General features: G+C 42.4%; 1 protein-coding gene across 1 annotated transcript in view; it reads right to left on the bottom strand.

Moving 5' to 3' along the window:
- The window catches only part of PHLPP1 (PH domain and leucine rich repeat protein phosphatase 1), a 144,881-nt gene that overhangs the window by 12,291 nt on the left and 117,346 nt on the right, over window positions 1-15,244 (bottom strand). The window contains exons 11-12 of the mRNA XM_069853552.1: window positions 4,068-4,268; window positions 2,930-3,092 (exon numbers count right to left, since the gene is read on the bottom strand). Of these exons, the coding sequence (XP_069709653.1) occupies window positions 2,930-3,092; window positions 4,068-4,268 (364 nt within the window). The remainder of the gene's footprint in view (window positions 1-2,929; window positions 3,093-4,067; window positions 4,269-15,244) is intronic.

The raw sequence follows: 15,244 nt of genomic DNA, 5'->3' as shown, positions 1-15,244 counted from the left end.
ACAACTCCTTGCTGCTTCCAGAGAGCCAGTAATTACTTTGCAGATTAAAGAAGCTGCCAGCAGGCCTTGCTGTGTTCAGCACCTCAATGCCATTACAAATTTGATGGAAGAGCATGCTGGAATAACAAGTACAAAAATCAGTAAATTAATTTCATTGTTCTCATTAAACACCCAATATGCCAAAGGAAGCAGCACTCTACCGCAGATCCCTTGGTCCCTAGGCATTAGTGAAGACAGCTTATTTATCAGGTTAGCATTTCTTAGATTTTATTTGTACTGTTCAAAGAATAGGCTAAGAGGGACTTTCTGCATATCTATGTTAAATTTAGTCCTTACTCTACTCCCCAGGCAGGCAGGGAAGAGTATTTTCCTATCTGATCCCAATTTCCTTGTGCATTATTTCAATGCAAGCTGGGTTAGACCCACCAGAAGAACAACCCCTACAATTGCACACAGGATTTTGCACCAATTATAAAGGTCACTGAGCTCCACTCAAGCAGTAAGGACTACTCAACTGTTTGACTGCGAAAGAACACCAGGATGCTGGATAACTATTAAAAATGCACCCTTTTTATTTTGTAAGGCAAGGAAATTGAAGTCAAACAATGCTGTAAGGAAGAGTCTGCTGGGACACTGACACAGGGGTGTGTGCTTTTGTCTGCTTGGCCATTTGCAGAAGACATTTCAGTGTGCACAGATAAACCTAAGTCGGACAGCACAAATAACTGTCATAAAATACAATAAAAACACTAAAAAAAAAAAAGGATTGTATAGTATATCTCAGAGACATCCACTGGGTTCTTTAACACAGAAGACAACGCAACTTCTGTAGTGGGTAAAAATGGCTTACAGACAATTATATCAGTAAACTGACCTTGTGTTTGGAAATCCTGGAGTTATTGCAAGTGTAAAAGCACCATCATTTATACTGCTTTCCTTCTCAAATTATTTCAGACAACATAGCAACTGCTGCTACTAACTGTTCCAGTATCACTGACTCCAAAAACATAACATGTCAGCCTCTCAGGCTAACTAAATACAAAAGCAAAACAGCCATTACCTCAGGTAACAATATTTCCCAGGAAGTTGATAGCGTTTAAATGTCACCTCAGATAAATTAACCACCAAATATGACACAACCACAGAGGTGACAGGAGACTATCCAACTTTGTGCTTTGCCACAAGCAAGATTATTTCACCCAACAACCAAATCTATACTTAAAACAATAAATTCTGAACTTGCTTTGGCACGTTTTGAATGGTCTGATGTTCCTCAGAAGGAGTTCTAGTTAAAATCAATAATGGATAAAGGCAGGTAGCACAAGCTTGACCTCCAAAGTGACGAACACCAACCCTGACCTACAGAAATCATCAAGAGGCCAGAAGAACCACTATGCCCAATAAGGCACCTTTCCATCTGGCAACTACACGAACTCATCTCATGCAAGTCAAAAACAGGCTTCAGCAGTGACCAGGGACTTTCTTTCCACACAGGTGGAGTCCTAGAGCACTGTGCCCCGTTAGGTGAAGTCATGCACACTATCCCTGCAGTCCCAAAAGAGTTATTGACATCCATGCTGCGTCCTTCTGGTAAAGAGAACTAAATAACCATAGAGAAACCAGCAGGAAGAAAGTGCCAGGTCTTCCAAGAGCATTTTTCTGCCAAGTATTGTGGCAGAGTAGCACTTTAAATACTGACACTTTCATAAAACTTTCAGCTTTCCAAAAACGCAGGAACAAAAGAGAAAGGATGATTGTTCCCTATCAGCATGTTTACATTATCCTATTTGTTATTTTGTTTTGTTAACACCACCCTCATATTTTTGAAGAAATGTTTACTTGCTCCCCCACCCCAATTCTTCCTCTAAGAAAAAAAGGCGTTGCTTCTGATTGATTCTAAATGGCCCTCTGCTTCCTCTGGCCATTGTTCCAAAGAGGGAGGAGTATTCAAAAGCCCACAAGTTTGTTTGAGATTTCCTGGCTAAAACCACAAAGCTCATCTTTACATGCACTCGCTGTCCAACAGAATTATTGCTCCTGCTGCTTTGCCTGACCCCAGACACTGAGGCACACACGGCAGCCTGGGAACTTAGCCTTTTGACTTTACAGAGCACCGGAAGGACACTTAAGTTGTTTTGAGTCTGTGAATAGGCAATCAGTTTTCAGCCTTGGAAAGAGACAGATTTTCTGCCGTACCACAAGATTTGCACCTTGTGAGTTAACAGTCTCCCAGCTCTGGCCAGCAGAAACAGCACGCAGCATGGAATATTCTGCTCTATAGCCAGGAGAGAAGCAGGAACTCAACTCACAAAAGGTAAGCTGTAGTGCCCTTCAGTGTGGTCAAGCAAAGAATGAATCCCACAAAGAGAAGTATCAAAAAAAGTACAGCATTACTTCTGGAAACACATACAAGAGATGGACTAAGCATTCCTCTGGTTGTGCAAAATATGACTGCAATTAGGAAAATTAAAGTACCTTGCCTAAATACTCAAATCCCACGCTCCTGGAATTTATCTTTGTCCCCAAGGCCTCTCCTATTTTGCGGCTTCAGCAGTTTTACACACGCTCTAAACAAAGTCTATTCCTACACAATCAACCAATTGCCAAGGCAGCAAGAGTTAATTACGCATAGCCCTTGCCAAATGTTTAAGTCATATCATAACAGACTGTCACAGGAAGACAATTAACACTTATTTGGCAGAGAAGGCAGGCTCTAGAGAAGGTGAGTGTAAAATCAGATTTTGAGGCTCTTCCATTCCACTCTGAGGCAGGACTGGGCAAATATTTTGCATATGAGCTCAGAGGAGAAAGCAGCTGTCAGATCTCTGTTATTACTGAGAATATACTATCCTGCAGCAAAGAGAGACATGAAGGGAGACTAGAATGCTAAAAGTTGCATTGCTTCTTCCACAGTATATTCATTCCTTACCTTTATTTCAGGAAGCTGCATGACTTCTGGGAAGACTTCAATGCAGTTGGAGTGAGCAATTACAGTATGCATACGTCTGCAGTTCATGATGGTTGTTGGAATGGCTTTCAGTTTGTTCCCACTAATATCAATTTCCTCCAGCTCTTCCAGCTTGGCCATTTTGCTATGAAAACGAGAGTTTGAGAATTTCTCTTTTAATAGACACAAATATTGTACTTTGAAGTCATGATAAGAACAGTGGTTTTCATTATTTTAAGAAAATAAAATGACAGACTTTGATCTTTGTTCACAACAGTGCCTGTCACCTCTCCTCACATCATACACTATAACAGTTGTGGAACAAAATGTGTGTTGCTTCTGCCCATGTTTTGTTATTGTTAGTTTTCAAATTACTTATTTTGCTTACATTCCCCTTGCTTACCTGCTCACTTTCACTCTTCTTCCTCCTTTCTTCCAACCCTAGTTTCACATTTCATCACAAATATCCTTCTACCTTCTAGCAGTCCACCCCCTAACTCCTCCCCCCTCCCTCCTCCTTGCCCCCTTGAAGCCCAGCTGCTCAGAACATCACACAAGGACAGAGATGTCTCTTCCTTTATTAATTGATTTCTCTTTTCCAAGGTTGTACCCCATCAGCTTTACAGCACGTCTTACACTTGAAAGATTTCTGATTAAAATAGAGTGAATTGAAAGTACAGAAATTGCTGCCAAGGCAGAATCTCCTTCTGGAGGGAGAGGATTTTCCCCAGTGGAGTTTAGTCCACTTCCAGAGGACATTTTCAGACTGCTATGATCACAAATCTCTTGTGAGGAGAAGCCCATCAGGTGTAAGCAAAGCAACCAAGCCAGGAAAAACAGAAGACACCCCTGCTTGGCTTCAAAAGCGTACTGCAATCATGCCGAACTAGTCCAGGCGCAATCCGAACACACCAAAATGCAGCACTCACTTGTTTGTGTAATGTAAGAGAGGGTAGCAATGTGCAAGAGGGCACAGCAGGTGAATTAACCCTCTGTGGTATCACTGCATCCAAAATACAGCCTGTGCCACCACATTTCTGTGCTATTTAGTTCTTGCTGTGAAAATGTTTCATGATGCCTACCCACCCGTGGGCTGGAGGCAGTGAAACCACTTACTTACCTTGCAGGGAAGCTCTGTAGGCGATTGTAAGCCATATGCAAGATTTTCAGGTGTGGATGGCCTGTTAACAAGGGTACACACTTATCTGTGAGATTGTTATTGGTCAAATACAACTCCTGTAAGATGCTGTGGGTTTCTTCGGAAAGAGTGGCTGGAGGAAGCATTTCCAGTTTGTTGGCAGAGGCGTTAAGAAATCTCAGGCTGCAAAGAGAAGTTGCATGAAGGAGTTCAGTGAAACATCCTGCAGGTTTTGTCTAGAAGTATAAATAAACATCTCTATTTTTAAGCATTAAGATAGTTACAAAGATAGTTACAGCAATGGACAGAAAGACGAGAAGTACAGCATTATATGAACAAAACTTCCAAGTGTGTTTTTAAATGAGTGAATTTATATGAACAAAACATCTGCAAAATGAGTATGCCAAAATGCCTCTATGCCCTTTACCAAGACCCCAGTACCTCCAGCATTACTACAGATGTACCTACAGGTAAGAACAGTAACAAACCACATCATTTCCATATTTATCCCACATAAAAATGAATTCTGAATTCATCATCAGCGTACCATGAGAGGATAGCTGCCCCTCAAGTGACCGAAAGAAGTAATTGGTAAAAAACCAGCTAATTTTTCAGCATTCAAAATACTGGCTAGGGTACAGACAGTATTCTGTTTGAACCTGCAGGCCTGAAAGCAGCTACGAAATATTCAAAGCACTCTTTGAATATTTGGATAACTAAAGATGCATCAACCACAAAAAAGAACCCCTATTAGTAATTTACTTTTTAGATTTTAAAGGGAGACAGTGTTAACAGTAAATTATATTTAAAAAGTTATACACTTGCTTGCTGATGTATACAATGTATGTATGCATGTATGTATTTCTCTACTCCCCAAAGCAGCAGAAGCCCCTGTAGACAGCTATTTTCTGCAGTCCTACCACAAGCAGCAAGGACTGAAGAACAGAAATGAAGTTATTCCTTCTCCCTCAAAAGACTTTTCCCAAGGCCTGTTGAGGTGCAGGCATTGCCCATTCCTGTCAGTCAAGTTCAGTAGGCAGAGGATTCATGTTTCTTTAGGGGAGTTTGGTGATCAGCAGCACTGGAGGAACATACACTGTAGGCATCTTGAGGGCTAGAATCACACAAGCAATTCCAAAGAAAGAGAAAAATAAGGCTATTTATCCTTTAGCAATCAGCTCTGGCATGACCATGCCTTTTCAATAGAAATAAGACTGCTTTCTTCCTTCCTCCCCTTTCAGAAAAGGGTGCGTTAGAGAACTTGCAATACAGAAGAAGTGTGTGCCTGCCAGCATGCAGTGACCACGTTCAAACCAGGCTGTACTGCTCCTACCAACTAACAGAAACGGGTAGCTGCAACAGGCCAAGTTGCATTCCAGAAAGGAAACTCGGGAATAAGCTGGCTGAAGCCTATAAAACCACTGATCGGCACACAAAAGGTAGGTGTGCTCCTGTCATCGATCTTAAGTGAATGTAGTGAAATATTGATAGCTTCTCCCATGCATGGAAGAATCCACGCTGACCTTTAAGGCCTATTAATGAATGAAACGGATTTGCAAGAGTTGCAGCTGGTTAAAACTTGCTCAGCAGCAAATAAGGGTCACACATGCTAGAGAGGAGTCACATGGAATGCCAAAGGATTAAAACCCTCACTATTTCCGTTAGAAGCAAAAAAATCTCCCAGCACTGCACAGAACTGAAACTAGGTTAACTCTGTTACACAGACAGAGGAGTCCACTTCGGGGAAACACAGTTTAATCCTCAGGCTCATTCATTATTCACAAGGGTGGTAAAACTCCAGAGGAGGAAGAAAGTGAGAGAAGGAGGATTAATACAGAGAAAGGAATAAGCAACTAAAAGGGATTTTAAAATGATTTATTTATTCTAAAAGGATGCTGGTTCACTGCTCTGCAGACTGAAGAAGAAAGACCCGTCACATCAGGAAAGATGCTGGAGCTGAGTAAGGCAGCTCCATCTGCTCCCTGGATAACAACCAGCACCACTAAGAAAAGGCAATGGATGACAGTAGTGAGAGACTCCTCAGAGAGGTACAGAGGCACCCATTTGCTGACCCGACTCACACTGGGAGCTGTGCTGCCTATCGGGGGCTCATATCAGGGATGTGACCGAGACACTATGAAGCCTCATAAAGTACACTGACTACTGTCCACTGCTGTTGTTTCAAATGGGCAACAGTGATACAGCCAGGGGCAGTCTGAGGGGTATCAAGAGGGATTACTGAGCCCTGGTAGCAGTGATAAGGGACTCTGGAGCACAGTTAGCTTTTTCATCAATCCTGCTGGTCAAAGGGATAGGGTTTCATAAGGCCAGTCGAGTCTGGCAAATCAACAACTGGCTACAGTACTGGTGCCACAGCCAGGGGTTCATCTACTTAGACCATGGGTCTTGTTTTGAGAAACCTGATCTACTTGGGGCTTCCCAGCAAAGACGAAGTCAGGAAAAAATGCCAGGAGGCCTGCATGGATGAACAAGGAACCCCTGGACAAACTTAAACTAAATAAAGAATCTTACAGAGCATGGAAACAAGGACAGGCAGCCTGGGAGAAATACAGGGAAATTGTTTGAGCAGCCAGGGATCAAGTTAGAAAAGCTAAAGCCCTGAAAGAATTAAATGTGGCCAAGGGTGTCAGAGGCAACAAGAAAAGTTTCTATTAGGTACATTGGTGATAAAAAGAAGACTAAGGAGTACGTGGACCCTCTCCAGAAGGAAATGGGAGACCTAGTTACCCAGGATATTGAGAGGGTTGAGACACTCAACAACTTTTTTGCCTCACTCTTCACTGGCAAGGGCTCAAGCTACACCACTGAAGTTGCAGAAGGCAAAGGCAGTGACTGGGAGATCAAAGAACCACCCACTGTATGAGAAGATAAGGTTCAAGAACATTTAAGGAACCCAAAGGTGCACAAGTCCATGGGACCTGATGAGATGCATCCACAGATTCTGTGGGAACTGGTGGATGAAGTTGCTGAGCCACTATCCATATCTGAGAAGTTGTGGCAGCCTGGTGGAGTTCCCACTGACTGGAAAAGGGGAAATATAACTCCCATTTTTAAAAGTCAAAAAAGATGAGCTGGGGAACTACAGGCCAGTCAGTCTCACCCCTGCACCTGGCAAGATCATGGAGTAGAACCTTCCGGAAACTCTGCTGAATCACATGGAAAATAAGGAGGTAACTGGTGACAGCCAACGTGGCTTCACTAAGGGCAAATCATGCCTGACTGAGTAACTGACATCAACTGCCTGGACTTGAGCAAAGCATTTGACACTGTACCACTCAATGTTCTTGTCTCTTAAATTGGAGAGACAGAGATTTGATGGATGGACCACTCAGTGGATAAGGAATTGGCTTGATGGTCACACTGAAAAAGTTGCGGTCAGTGGTACAATGTCCAGGTAGAGACCAGTGATGAGTGGCATTCCACACTGGGACCACTTTTGCCAGAGACATGAACAATGGGACTGATTGACAGCAACCTTAGCAAGTTTGCCAATGACACCAAGCTGTGTAGTGTGGTTGACACACTGGAGGGAAGGGATGTCATCCAGAGGGACCTTGACAGGCCCGAGAGTGGACCCACGTGAACCTCATGATGCTCAACAAGGCCAAGTCAGAGTCCTGTACGTGGGTTGGGGCAATCCCAAGCACAAATAAGGATGGGCAAAGAATAGATTGAAAGCAGCCCAGCTGAGAAGGACTTGGGAGTGCTGGTGGATAAGAAGCTCAACATGACCCATGTGCACTAGCAGCCCAGAAAGCATCCTGGGCTGCATCAAAAAAAGCACGACTAAAAAAAGCAAAAAAAGCAGGCAGATGGAGGTGATTCTCCTCCTCTACTCCTCTGTCATGAGATACCATCTGGAGTACTATGTTCACCTCTGGGGGCCCCGATAAAAGAAGGACATGGAACTGTTGGGCTAAGGCCAGAGAAGGGCCACAAAAATGATGTGAGGGCTGGAGCATCTCTCCTATGAAGTCAGGCCGAGAAAGTTGGGCTTGTTCAGCATGGAGAAGAGAAGGCTCCAGGGAGACCTTATAGCAGCCTTCCAGTACCTAAAGAGGACCTACAAGAAAGATGAAGAGAGACTTCTTACAAGGCCATGTTGTGACAGGACAAGGGGGAACAGTTTTAAGCTGAAAGAAGGGAGATTTAGATTAGCTATTAGGAAGAATTTTTTTTTTCCTGTGAGGCGCTGGAACAGGTTGTCCAGAGAAGCCATGGAATACCCATCCTCCAAGGTCTTCAAAGGTTGGATGAGACTTTGAGCAATCCAATCTAGTGGCAGGTGTCCCTGCCTGTGGCAAGAGGGTTGAACTGGATGATCTTCGAGGTCCCTTCCAACCCAAACCATTCTATGATTCACTCTTTAGCTATAAACTAAAAATACATTAAGCGCATTCAAAGTTGGACTACTAAGTGGAAGCATACTACATCAACACCTCCTGTACTTAAATACCAGCAAGCACACCTGTTACTAAAGTACAGATAACTATTAATTTGACAACTTCAATCTAACATGCACAATAGTCTTCTCTCTCCACAAAAAAGCCACTTTTGATAGCGCAACTTTAATATTAACCGCTCATAGTACAAAATGGTCATCTTCAGCTCAGCCTGGAAAGTCTTCAGTAATAAAAAAATTGAAGGCTGCTGGGAAAACTGAAAAACTGAAAACTTGCACAGGAATATGACACAGATGAGGAAGCGGCAGCAAAAAATCCCCCAAGAAAGGCATGTTCCACTATCTTGAAGAAGAATCTGTATTTTACCGACGGTTTTGTAAGCTGCAGCAGAATAACCTAGAGTGTTTCACATGTACCTTCTTTTAATAACCCAGAAGAGCCTAGCAGTCAACCTAGAGAGCACCCTGTGGCTATAAAGTTCAGAAGAACATAACTTCACTCAAGTACAGGCAGCTCAAAACACAGCTGAAAGCTTTGAATAAGAAAAGGTACGTTGCTCTGATAAAGCTGAAATTCATAGTATACTAAACTGAAGCAACTTTAAATTCAAAGGAAAAATGCACCAAACAAAAGGTCTTCCGTTTTCAATAAACTTTCAATAGGTGGAATACAACAACAAATTTCAAGCTGTCTCCCCACTGATATTACAAGTGGCCAGAATCTGCATATTCTCGGAAAAATAAAAAGTTTTGATGCATATCTTTTCCAACGAGGAAAGGACAAAGGAGAGCTGCTGCTCTGTGTCCCTCCATCCTTTTACCAAATTTTCCAGAAAGCAATACAGAACACAACAACATGACCTACAGTTTAGTGCCTTGATGTGAACAAAATTTAGGTGGCTAGCAAAGTTGTGCCAACAGTCTAGAATGGGAAGCTTGTGGTAGAAGGGTATCTCACCTACCCCATATGTAACAACTTATGGCTGGGTAGCACTCAGTCAGGTTCAGGACAGCCACATACCAATCTCTGTCTATAGCTGACATCATTAGAATAAAATCAACATTTTAGAAAAATAGTATGGTGCTTATTTACACGTTCCTTTCAAAACAGCTGTTACATTAAAATGGTAAAAACATTGTTATTCTCAAATAATTCTTAAAATATATTCATTGCTACTGCCAAAGCTTTGTCAATTCTGTGCTATAATCTTGTATCAAAAAAAAAGAAATCATACTTGCCCATCAGGTTTTCCCTCACACTGACTTAACACAGAAGTCTCCCTCCGGGTTATTTCCACTACCCTATTTCTTCATCCTCATGCAATGTGCCAGCTGCTACCATAGAAGGCACATCTTAAAAAATGCCCCCTAGAGGAGCGGAAATTTACTTGGGCACAACTGTTCCCATACCTCTTGTGCATGGACTTAAACTGATTCATGTTCCTTGAAGATATCCCACTCATATTGCTTATCAGATGGAAGCAGAATGTCAAGCATTAAAGCTCGGTCCAAAATTAATTGTTTCCCTTTCCAGTTCCTCCCACACGTTATACCACCAGCTCATGAAAAAAGTACAGCATCACTACAAAAACCTGAATTCAGCAGCCTGTGCACATACCAGAGTATAACATAGCAAGGAAAGCATGAATTAACAAGTATCAAAAGAGTGTTAGAGATTAAGAAAGAACTGAAGGAGATAGCAGGGCGATGCCAGAATCCTTCAGCTTTGACAAGGTGCAAATTGTGATCTATGGTAATAACAAACATTGAACTCCGTCCGGAGAATAAGTCACCTTCATTTTTATGGGGTATAAAAGTACAATCCCTTGCAGTATTTAACTTCTCCAAGAGAAAAAATAGGAAAAAAAGACTGCTCCAAAGAACAGACTACAATCAAGGACATGGATTGAATTCAATAACACAGACCTAATATGTGGTCATATGCATTCCCTATTTAAACTCAGAAGATTCTGCTTCCAAAAGTAGAGGAAGAAAAGCTTCTACTGAAAACTACAGAAGGTCTGAAATTTTTTAACACCAATGCCTACCTCTAGCACATGCAAGAGCTGAATATAGACCATCATGACAATACAGCATCTCCCAATTCCTCACTGTTTTCTAAGATAGCTTGGCAAACTTGGCTTGCTGGTAAGGCACAGCCACCACTGAAAAAAAAAAAAAGTCTAAGTCCTCCAAAAAGATCAGGAATGTTCAACGCTGAAAGGAGCAACAGACAACTGCATCCAATAGCCAAGCAGCAGCAAATCAAACCCACTGTGCTTAGCCTGAAAGAACTGATAAAAGTTGGAAAGAACATTGCAGCTGCAAAAAGAGAACATGCAGAGAAATAGAGATGTCCAGTTTGGCCTGTGCCCCAAGATCTCCATCAGCACAGAGTAATCAAAATTTCTTCTTCAGTCCCTTCTGCTGCAGACATGTCCTCAGTTTCTGATCAACTAATCCCAAAATAATTTGTGATTGTGGTAGCAGGTGTGCGAGGAAGAATCCTGTAAGCTCAGTGTGTCTTGGGAGGGAGGGGAATCAAGCCACTTTTTCCAGCCCATACCAAAAAAGGGCAAAAACATTCCAGTGAATCCCCTTCCTGTGGACAGACTGCCAAAAAACCCATCTTAACTGCCACTGTCATCTCAGCTCTTGCTTTCTAACCTATCTTTAGCTGTTTCATTAACTGGGATTTCTCCAGTTTCTAATATATCTGCTTGCAAACTCCAACCTACAAGCAAAGAAATGAATGCAACTAAGCATTTCTGGAATAGAAGTACGTGCATCACACACACAAATAGCTCTTTGCATTCATTTGACTTTGTTTCCTCCCTGACTTCTGCATCCACAACAGGACTCAATAATTGCATCCAAAAGAAGCAGCCACAGTGGGTGGAAATGGCAAATATCAAACAAGAGCAAGTTTAATTGGGTCACCTTCCAGAACTCCAACAAAAAACCACAAATCAAAACAAATTAAATCAAATCAAAACAAACAAACAGAACATCAAAACAGATAAGAACAGCTGAACAAAGCTGAAAACAAGAACCAAGCAGATGAGAGTCTAGATGGGCTCTGAATAGCTGACAGTGGCTTAGCCACCACAGCTGGCCACTGTCAGACACGACCAAACAAAGCCCAAGGTTTAAGCTACGCACATCACAGCTACGCATAGAATCACAGAATCATAGACTGGTTTGGGTTGGAAGGGACTTTAAAAGATAATCCAGTTCCAATTACCCTCCCTTGGGCAGAGACGCATCCCACCAGAACAAGGTGCTCAAGGCCCCATCCAACCTGGCCTTAAACACATCCAGGGATGGGGCAGCCACAGCTTTCCTGGGCAACCTGTGCCAGCGCGTCACTACCCTCATCATGAAGAACTTCTTCCTGATGTCTAGTCTAAATCTTCTCCCTTCCAATTTTAAGCCACCTACCTCCTAGTCCTATCACTACATGACCTTGTAAAATATCCTCCCCACCTTTCCTGCAGCCCCTTCAGGTACTGGAAGGTTGTTATAAGGTCTCCCTGGAGCCTTCTCTTCTCCAGGCTAAACAGCCCCTACTCTCTCAGCCTGTCCTCATATGGGAGGTGCTCCAGCATCTTTGTGGCCCTCCTCTGGACCCATGGCAACAGTTTCATATCCTTCTTATGTTGGTAATTCCAGAATTGGACACAATACTCCAGGTGGGGTCTCACAGGAGCAGAGTAGAGAGGCAAAATCACCTCCCTCACCCTGCAGGCCACAATTCTTTTGATACAGACCAGGATATGGTTGGCCTTCTGGGCCTCACTGTCAGCTCATGCTGAGCTTCTCATCAATCAACATCTCAAGGTCCTTCTCTGCAGGGCTGCTCTCAATCACATCATCCCCCAACCTGTACTGATACCACAGATTGCCCCAACCCAGGTGCAGCACCTTGCACTTGGCCTTGTTGAACCTCATGAGGTTCTCACAGGCCTACTTCTGCTTTAAATATTTTGATAGCTGTTTCATGCTAACTGGAAAGGAAGCTTAGGCAAGAGGGAGACCCTTGCTCTTCGCCACTGTGTCTCCATTTTTAATGCCCCCAACCACTGCCACTGATTTTCCACCATACCCAGCTAAAGCTCTTTTAAGCTTTCTTGTCTTACCCAAAGAGCATTTTGTACAAAAGTTTTCATGCCACTGAATGGTAGTTTTCTGCAAGCTTGTCGAGGAAGCCAGAAAAAAGTCTGTACAAGAATTGGACAGAGCGGGAGAAGCATCACAACGCATGTGACAGATGACAGAAATTAAAGGCTGCAGGAATGCAGGTGTAATAAAAAAGGCTCAGGACTCAGCTTGGGAGTTTTCCCATCAGCCATAGCACTTGCATGAATTCTCTGTTTTTGCAGCATCTGGTAATAAGAAATGAAGAGATTATCTGGCTGCCTCTGTGGCGCTCAACTTGCCAAGAAAATCCCCACCCTACAAGAGAAATCCTTGCTAACATGATCAAGCTGTGCATACTTTCAGTGCAATAAACAGAATTCAGTTCTGTCGTGGTCAGAGAAACGTTTCATAGGCTAGCTCTCAATTTCTCCTCAAGTAACAGTTTAAAATAGAAAATTAATTAAATAGCAGTCCAACAAAATATCCCTAAAGTATACCCTTCAGCAGAGAATGACACCTTTTCAATGTTTTTTGAAGGACTACGGTAGAAAAACAGTGCTTGTTGATTCTTCTATGAAGAGAACAGAGTTTTTTTCAGTATTTCTCCTTTTTTTCCAGTACAAATTTATATTCACTTTGCATGCACCGATTTCCCTCCCTTCCTCAGATGTTCTAGATGTCAAAGCCCACCAGTGCTTGTGCTGAAGTTCGCCCAAGGCACTTCACACCCACTTTGTCAAATTTTCAGGATAGGGAAGGAGAAAGCATTTATAATTCACAGCATGAGGCTTCATATCCAGACAAGGTATCATCTGTTAGTTGTACAGACCTGAGTATCTTTCCACAAAAACCCCAACACCCTAATCATATCAAGGCTGCAAAGGTAAGTCATTTTATGGAGAGATAAAGGTTCTGTAAGGTAAAGTAATTTGCCCAACATTACACGCTGGGCAGAGACCATGGCAGACTGCTAGGGAAACCCAGTTCTCTTGGCACATCTGTCAGTACAGATTGTGCTTCCCGGGGAATGCTTGGAGAAGCATCTTACCTTTCATCAAAGCAAAACAAACCCCTGAGCTCCTTTCCCTAGCCCAGGCTCATTTCTGTTGACACTTATCTGCTGACAGATGCAAACATTTGAAAACAAAATAAGAAGAAAGATGTTTCTTGTAGTGTGGTGGGTGGACTCTGGCTGGACACCAGGTGTCCACTGAAGTTGCTCTGAAACTCCCCCTCCTCAGCTAGACAGAGGAAAGAAAATATAACAAAAATTCAAGGGCTGAGATAAGGATAGGGAGGAATCATTCAGCAATTACTGTCATGGGGATACCAGACTTGACTTGTAGAAATTAGTTTAATTTATTACCAACTGAATTAGAGTAGGATAATTAGAAATAAACCTAAATCTTAAAACATCTTCCCCCCCCACCCTTCCCTTCTTCTGGACTCAACTTTACTCTCAATTTTCTCTCCCTCTTTCCCCTCATCAGAGCAGAGGGACAGGGAATGGGGGTTGGGGTCAGTTCATCACGCGCTGTCTCTGACGCTTTTGCCTCCCGCGGGAAGACTCCTCACAGTCTTCCTGTGCTGCAGCATGGGGGTCCCTCCCATGGGAGACAGTTCTCCAGGAACTTAAAAGTCTTCCTACAGGCTGCAGTTATTCATGAATTGCTCCAGCATGAGCCCCTTACACTGGGTGCAGTCCCTCAGGAACAGACTGCTTCAGCATGGTCCCCCACGTGGCCGTAAGTCCTGTCAGTTAATACTTGTAGAAGACTCTGAAAACACATTCCCTGTACTGCTTGAAAGCTGCAGAACAAAGCTGCAGAGGGGAAAACTTCCTCCATAAGCCATATAATATTGTTATTCAATATTTTTTCAATTTTATATCTTTTCAACACACATTTAGCAACTTCTGGAAATCTCCCCACAATTCTGGTTTTAGCCTGTACTTGCTCATTTTGGCATCATAAAAAAAAATAATGTAATGCTGCCTACAGTTTTGTAGCTCAGTTTAAAAAGATGAGCTGCAGTACAAAAAAACCCCATTCAGGTTCTCTCTCACTGCCAAAATTGCATTAACGTATACCCTAGTCCTATAACCTTCCTATAACCTGTTTTTAATACAAATTTTACAAAATTATTTCTCTCTTTGCTTTCAAAGATGCCAGTGGCTTTTTGAAAGTTAATAGAAGATTTCTCTCCTTTCCAAGTTAATAAATAGGAATTTCAACTTGAGACCTGTAAATAGGACTTTTTGATTTAACTAGTTTTGCAACTTCCTGTAAAAAAAAGCTTTTTACAAGGTTCCATTTCTGAAGTTCATAAAATCTCTAATGTACAATAGTTGGAAGTCATCCACAACACAATTACAGCTGCTGATATGTAACATTTTTGCCACATGAATAGGCTATGAATTTCACCACTTTTAAACAGAAATGTGCCAGACAGTCACAATTATTACAGCAGCAACATTGGTAAGTTTCAATGCTTTGACCACACTTTTATGTAAAGTGCTGACTGAAACAGTAAATTAACATCACAATAACTGGGCTGATATTCAATTTGTTCCAAAGTTGGTACTCTACACAGGCTT

The sequence above is a fragment of the Phaenicophaeus curvirostris genome, chromosome 3 (assembly GCF_032191515.1).
Source record: "Phaenicophaeus curvirostris isolate KB17595 chromosome 3, BPBGC_Pcur_1.0, whole genome shotgun sequence".
Lineage (NCBI taxonomy): Eukaryota > Metazoa > Chordata > Aves > Cuculiformes > Cuculidae > Phaenicophaeus > Phaenicophaeus curvirostris.
The sequence above is the reverse complement of the archived record's forward strand: the minus strand, read 5'-3'. Positions and strand labels throughout refer to the sequence as shown.